We start from the raw sequence: 7500 nt of genomic DNA on the forward strand, positions 1-7500 counted from the left end.
TTGAAGTAATCCACAATGTACTTTTACAGCAACAATTGCCATTGAAAAGGCTATAAGCCCTTTCCAAAATGTCTGTTTCGAAGCCTCTTTATCCCTCATAATCTCATCGATGTATACATAGGCTTGACAGGAGAAACAGTTCCCAAGAGCTCCTTTGTGAAACGGATATTGCAAAGTTGTTTCAAGGGCTCCTTTGTTGACTTGCCTACGGAATTGACTCATAATTTCTGGATGTTTTCCTTCCATTGTTAAGTTAATCAACAGTGTTGTCGGGCTAACGTAACTAAGCAGGTGTCTGTTTAAGAATTGAAATGCAAATTAGAACGTATCCGCCATTTTAAATTTAAATTGAAGGAACGAAAGAGTCTGGGACAGGAACAGCCTTCTGCGATCGGTCGCGAGGGGAGTGCCGCGCCTCGCGTCTTCCCGCAATTTCGCGCGTGCTCGTGTATTTCGCCCGTACCAACAATCCAGACCACTCGCAGTCTACGAGCACGGATCTCCGCACTGTACTTACAAAAGAATGAAGGGGGTAGTTTCTAAATAAATTGTGATGCTGCGTCGGTGGGAAAGTAGGGATTCGAAAAGCTGACGTTTCGAGCATTAGCCCTTCATCAGAGCGAATCGACGCTCTGACGTAGGGCTATTAAACGCTCGAAACGTACATTTACATTATCAACTCTATTGATAAAACCAAATTTTTGTGTACTACTTCTCTCTGTACGGTGGTCAATTTACATTATCAACTCCCTTGATAAAACCAAATTTTTGTACTTACAAAAGTTGGTTTCAAGAAACAACCTTTCATTAGACAAGAGGCTTGGAAACAAAATTCAAATAAAAAGATTTTTCTTTGAAATATAACTTTCTAAGCAGGTCTAAGCAAGGACCAGTGTAACAAAACAGAAATACCGGATCCTGGTAAAGGACCTTATCAACGATTTAAATATTACAAAAAGCTAAAAAAAAAACAAGGCCGGTATAACGGTGAAGAAATATATTGAAAAAGCCAATATTTCGAGAGGCACTGTCTTTCTTCGTCAGGGTTATTGAGTACGGTTAACATAGACGTTACAACTTGAATAGTGATATGGCGTGTGATTGATACAGCACTAATGATAAGGATTTTAACGGACTTAACAGATACGGTACAATAACCTCAAAGAATGATGACTGAAATTATTTAAAGGCAAAAAAATATAAACGATGAAATGATACATGAAATGGATCATACGTAAACTGCGGATATGAAATCAAGTGATGCTATGATCCTCGCAGTTTTGAACGCAATTTTAGCTCATTTTTGCAATTGCGGAAAAGGTGGATTACATTTCATATTTCTTATGACCGCAAGGTTCAAGGCTACAACAGCTATGTTTCTCAGATATGGTTCTCTTGCTTTGCGTACACTGAATGATCTCGAGTGGGATAAGTGAAATGTCTTTGGTGGTGTGTTTATTAGTGAGAAACAACAGTGAGTTATCTATTTCACTCTTGATGAGGCAGTGTTCTCAAACTTACTGTAGTAGGTTTGGAGACGTTGGTTGGTTTGTCGACTGGTCTGCGGTGTCAGTCTTGATTTGGTTTCTCCAATGTGCAGTATTGTTCAAGGGAACGATTGCACTGTACCATTTAGATAACATTTTTTGAATTGCAGTTGATGCAATGAGTAATATGTCTTGTTTCGCCTGTGGAATGGAATGTGTAACTAGTTTGCGTTAGTATAATAATATTTGCAATAATATTTCTTATATAGCTCCTATCCAGACGTGATCTAAGCGCTTTCCAGGTTACAAGTCGTGAAAAATTAAAATTAAAAATTAATCCATAAACGAAAAAGTTATACAAAAATTTTCTTAAATAAATAAGTTTTAAGTCGTGTTTTGAAAATCTGGAGATTATCAGAGTTTTTTATGTGTTCTGGTAAATCGTTCCAAAGTTGTGGCGAGGCGACAGCGAAAGCTCTAGATCCATAAGACTTCAAATTATAGCTGGTAGGGTTAAGACGGAGCGATGTAGATGAGCGGAGGGTTCTTGAAGGACGGTAGAGATTTATCAGTTCTTGTATGTACGAGGGAGACAAATCATGCAAAGCCTTGAAAGAGAGAATTAAAATCTTAAACTTAAATGCGTTCATTAATTGGTAACCAGTGTAGATCTTTCAAGATGGGAGTAATATGGCTGATATGGTTGAATTTCGAGGAAAATGTTATTAAGCGCGCGGCGGCGTTTTGTACATACTGTAGTTTTTTAACAGCATATTTCGGAAGATTGTACAGAAGGGAGTTGCAGTGGTCAAGTTTGGATGAGATAAAGGCATGCACAAGTATTTTGGTAGTTTCCGTTGATATAAATTCTCTGATACGTGATAGATTACGAAGGTGATAGAATGCAGATTTACATACAGTATTAATATGAGGCAGCATTGACATGGTACTGTCAAAAGTGACACCAATATTCATGGCAGTTTGAGAAGGCTGGACGGTGTCTTGACCAAAGCAGATTGACGGCAAGCAGTGCTGTAGTCTAAATTTTGATTGAATAAAGAGGAACTCAGTTTTTTCTTTATTCAATTTTAGTTTGTTGATACTCATCCATTTGTCCAAATCACTCAGGCATAGCTCGATACGTTCAACAGCTTCAGTCAGTTCCAGGTCATTATTTGTTGAAAAGGAAACGTAAAGTTGCGTATCGTCAGCATAGAGGTGAAATTGCAAGTTATGGTGTCGAAATAAGTCAGCTAATGGTGCAGTATAAAATAAATAGAGGATAGGTCCATGCACAGAGCCTTGGGGTACTCCACAACTGAGGTTACGAAGTTGTGATTTATTCCCATTAATCAGAACAGATTGAGTGCGACCAGTAAGGTAAGATTGAAACCAGTTGAGAGCTGTTCCGCTGATTTCAAATTTAGAATTTAATCTATTAAGCAGGAGTTCGTGGGCGACGGAGTCGAAGGCAGCAGACAGATCAAGAAGAAGAAGTATAACGCACTGACGATTATCAACAGCACGCATAACATCATTATGCACACGTACAAGAGCAGTTTCACAGCTATGGAAAGGCTTGTAGGCCGACTGTAGTGGCTCGTGAAGGTGGTTACTTAGCAAGTACTCATGTAAGCGCACAGCCACGACTTTTTCAATGATTTTTGAGACTACTGTAAGGTTTGAGATCGGTCTGTAATTTTTAAAGATTTCGTGATTGTCTCAAAAGAAGGTTTCTTGAGTAGAGAGGTGTAAGGACAGCAGTTTTATAAGAGAAGGAGGCAGATAACCAGATTCCAGAGATAAGTTAACGATCTTACAAAGTGTCGGTAGAAACATTTCAAAGTATTCTTTCATCAGTGCGGAGGGAAGTGGGTCTAAGATGAATGATTTTAAGACGACCTTATGAGCAATCTTAGACAATTCATCAGTAGATGTAGGTGAAAAATTATTTAGTTGGCATTTTAGTGAAGGTGAGTCAAAGGTGCAGAAGAGATCAGGAGTCAAGTGAACTTTAATTTGATTTTGGATGTCAATAATTTTAGTTTCGAAGAATTCAGCGAAATTGTTTGCTAATGCTGCAGCTGACGAGCATGTTGGAAGAAATTTCTCTGCCTTTCTATGTAAAAGACGATCAACATTGCAAAATAGAGCTTTGCTATCGACACCGGCTTCATTGATAAGATCAGAGTAATAATTCATTTTCGAGGTGTAGATGGATTGTTTCACGACAGTGCACTGATTAATATAGGCTTGATGATCAGTTTCAGTATGAGAATGGCGTCAACTGCGTTCAAGACGACGACAGATTCTCTTCTGTTCTCTGATGTAGTTATTATACCAAGGAGCCTTGGGCCGGATTGTGATTATCTTCGTAGGCAAGGGTGCATGTTTATCCAAGATAGGCCATTATTATACTGGTCACACAATTCAGTTAGGTCTGATGAAGGTGAGTTAAACAAAGTAGACGAGGTTATATCTTGTACAAAACTTTGCAAGTTTATATTGTGTAGGCTCCGTGTAGTAGAGACCATTTTAGGGTTTTGAGGTTTGCCGATGGGCAGGTTGCAATGCACAAGAAAGTGATCTGAGATAACTGGATCGTTAACGGATGGGTTTAGGGCTGTGAGTTCATCAGTTCTAACGATGATAAGATCTAGGATGTTATTGTTTTTGTGAGTTGGTGAGACGGTGTTTAGGACATGCAGATTAAAGCAATTTAGCAGATCCAAAAATTGGCGAGCTGTGTTGTCGAAAGGATTGTTGATGTGAAAATTAAAGTCACCGGTTACAAGTAGTTTACCAGGCAGTGATACTAAGCGTTCCAACATAGTAGAAAATTCGTCGAAAAATAGAGCCGTTGTCGAGCCATTCTGAGTTGAGCCAGGAGGTCGATAAACAACAATAATACGTAGCACACATGAGGTAGTATTAAGAAGGGATTCCATAAATTCAAACGATTTGAAGAAAGGATTCTTGAGTCGTTCCATTTTTAGATCCTTCCGGTATAGAAAAGCAACGCCGCCACCATTTCCACTGGATCGAGGAGTGTGAGCATAACAGTAGCCAGTAGGAGTTATATCCCGTAATAATGTAGGCGCATGTACAAAAGTTATTGTCACATCGGTAAAAACCCCGAGGTTGAAACGTTCTATTCATTTCCCCCCCTCTCGATTACTGCCTTCGAAATTGATTTTAGAGAGGAAGAGAGAAAAGAAGAAAATAAATGTTTATCTTCGCTGTTTTTATTTTGTTCTAAAGGACTTAGTGTTAGGGGTGCTAAAGGGGTGCTAAAAACATCCGCCTGGTATTTTAGCTACGCCATGCTGATGAGGCCCAAAAGGGCCGAAACTTCTGTCTGTCCATGGCTGCTAATTGACTGGGTGAGATGGTTGTGCGCATGCGTGACGTGTTGGCCACACCGTAAACCTGGTTGGTGTTAGCGTGTGTCCCCGTGTTTTTATTGTTGTTAGTGTTAGTGCCGCTCAGGAAAGAAACAAATGGCGAGTGAATATACGGAACCATTGACCTGGCTGCATTGCTGGAAATAGGACAAGATGATGACCCACACCCAGTGAAGGTCGTATAAACGCTACCTCCTTCCCAGGGTCTTTCTCCTCAACGAAAATTCATCACAGTAAAACATCAAAACACGTGCTTTGTGATCACATGAAATGTCACACGAATTTGTTATGTAACATTTCACGGTAGAGCGGCTAATTTTCGTTACGTTTCAACGCCGGAATTTGTTTGAATATATAAACCATTCACCTTTTTTTTTTAAGAAGAAAACTCCATGATTCGGAGTTTAGTAAAGGAAGTAAAGCGATTTTATTTTCGTGATAAAGAACGGTGGAAAAACGCCTACACAGCAAAATTTTCAAATGGTCGTGCGAAGTAGGCGGCAGAATGACCCGAAGTACCCGGCGCTCTATCGCTAACCTCCCACGCTGACGTTCTTAGGTGGGGCTGGACAATCTGCGAGCCATGCGAATTTCGCATTTAAGTCTAGGAACCCATTTCAAATAGCGCTGATAAACAGTTATTAAGTCTAAGAACCCATCTTAAAACGGTTAGCTTTCGATAACTGTGTTACTCGCCCCATGTTGGCTCGTCCGCCTCGCAGCCATGACCCACCTGACGCGCATGGCTCGGTAGCTCGCACATAATCATTGTCCTAACTCAGGTCCTAACTCTTCTTAGCAGGGCGCTTATACAAGCTTCGTCACGCGTTCGTCCGTCCGTCCCAAGTGCGCGGTAGACCAAATCGGCTAACTCAATGTTGTACCAAATTAATTCAACTCTCCAGGGATCAAGATTCTTTGCGTATATTTTATTTACATTACAATGCAACATTCACATTTAAATGATATCGAAATACCTGGAACAAAACATTTTATTCCCGAAGGATTTGAATTGGGTACAACATAATTTGAGTTAGCCGATTTGGTCTACTGGAGAAAAGATCTTGGGAACTGGAGTTGAGTGAAGGCCGGCAACTGTTACGTAACGGCGATCGAAAGTTCTTTCTTTGCGAAGAAAAGTGCAGAGCATAAGGTAGTAATTTAGGGAAGTTTCTCCAAAATTGTTAAGGTACTGTTGTCATTTCGCATTGCTATCGTTCAGGAGTGCCAAAGTCGTAACCGATTTCTACTTATCCCTGCATTTCAAAGAGAATGTCAGCACCAAAAACAGAATCTGGTCTATCAACGTCTTACAGTTTTGCTAATCAATGGTACAGAATTAAGGCAGCTGGGTACATTGCCTTGTTGATTGCAACAGCACCCCTATGTTTCATGGTGACTGTTTGTGTCTGGTTGTTTGTAAGAAATTCCAAGAATGATTCACGTTTGGATACCTCTCTCAGAAGAAAGGTGTTGATATCAGGAGTGGCTCACACCAAAGGATTGCATGTTGCAAAAACCTTAGCAAAAGCTGGTCATCATGTGGTCCTGGCAGATGCAGAAGATTTTTGGTGTTCTGCAGCAAGATGGTCTTGCTTAATTTCAAAGTTCTACACTGTGCCAAACTTAAATTCAGCTGACAATAATGAAGCATACATCAGTGGAATGGTAAAGATTGCAGAAAAGGAAAATATTGATTGGTATATTCCAATCAGTCACACCAAAACGTCAATTTCTGACACAATTGTCAAGCAGCGTCTTGCCAAGTTAAATCCAGAAATCAAATGCCTTGTTTTTAACGATGCTCAACTGACTATTACTCTCGATGACAAGCTTCTTTTCTTGGAAGAATGCAAAAAGCTTAATCTGGATGTGCCTTACTTTCAAAAAGTAGAAAGTTCAGCCGAGGTCTATGAAATGGTTAAGACAGGCCTATTTCTGAATTCTCATTACTTCCTTAAACCTTTGCTGCCATATTCTGTGCACCGATTAAATTTCACTCCCATTCCCAGCGACCCTAAAGAGTTTGACACATATATTGCCCCATATGAAGCAATGTTTAAAAAGAAAAATCCTTATCTGATCCATCAGTTTATAAAAGGAAAAGAATTTGCTGCCAATGCTATTGTTGTCGATGGTAATCTTCAGGCTTTTCACATAAGCCCATGTTCTCCTGTGCAAATCAACTATGGTGTTTCCAAGCATCCTAAGATAAAAATGTGGGTTGAAAATTTCTGCAAAGCAAAGAAAATTACAGGGTGTATCTGTTTTGACTTCATGGAGGATGAAGAATCTGGGAAGATTTATTGCATAGAATGCAATCCACGCCTTCACTCTAGCGTTGTGTCTTATCACATGCATGCAAATCTGGAACGGGCCATTCGTGGAGCCATGGAAGTAGAGTTCCAGTTATATGATAAGGCAGAGCCACAAGTCCCTTCATTACCTGTTTACTGGCTTTACAATGAAATTGGCAAATTTGCTTTACTTCAGCAAAGTATCAGCGAATTTGTGGGCAATGTGTTAGGTGGTAAAGAGGCAGTTTTTGATCTTAGTGATCCATGGCCATTCTTTATGCTTAATCATTGTCAGATCCCGTTTATGCTGTT

General features: G+C 39.9%; 2 protein-coding genes and 1 pseudogene across 2 annotated transcripts in view; 1 reads left to right on the top strand and 2 right to left on the bottom strand.

The window, feature by feature from the left end:
- Positions 1–207, bottom strand: part of LOC137974931 (echinoderm microtubule-associated protein-like 2) — a 26724-nt gene extending 26517 nt beyond the window's left edge. Inside the window, exon 1 of the mRNA XM_068821941.1 lies at positions 1–207. This exon is cut by the window's left edge and continues 1049 nt beyond it. The gene's annotated coding sequence lies outside the window, so the exon portion shown is untranslated.
- A 1633-nt stretch (positions 208–1840) lies between these two features.
- LOC137976708 (uncharacterized) lies at positions 1841–2594 on the bottom strand (annotated as a pseudogene).
- Positions 2595–5673: 3079 nt separating this feature from the next.
- LOC137977766 (uncharacterized) overlaps positions 5674–7500 on the top strand; it is a 1895-nt gene continuing 68 nt past the window's right edge. The window contains exons 1-2 of the mRNA XM_068825096.1: positions 5674–6044; positions 6161–7500. The exon at positions 6161–7500 is cut by the window's right edge and continues 68 nt beyond it. Of these exons, the coding sequence (XP_068681197.1) occupies positions 6164–7500 (1337 nt within the window). The 5' untranslated portion in view covers positions 5674–6044; positions 6161–6163. The remainder of the gene's footprint in view (positions 6045–6160) is intronic.

The sequence above is a fragment of the Montipora foliosa genome, chromosome 11 (genome assembly GCF_036669935.1).
Source record: "Montipora foliosa isolate CH-2021 chromosome 11, ASM3666993v2, whole genome shotgun sequence".
NCBI lineage: Eukaryota > Metazoa > Cnidaria > Anthozoa > Scleractinia > Acroporidae > Montipora > Montipora foliosa.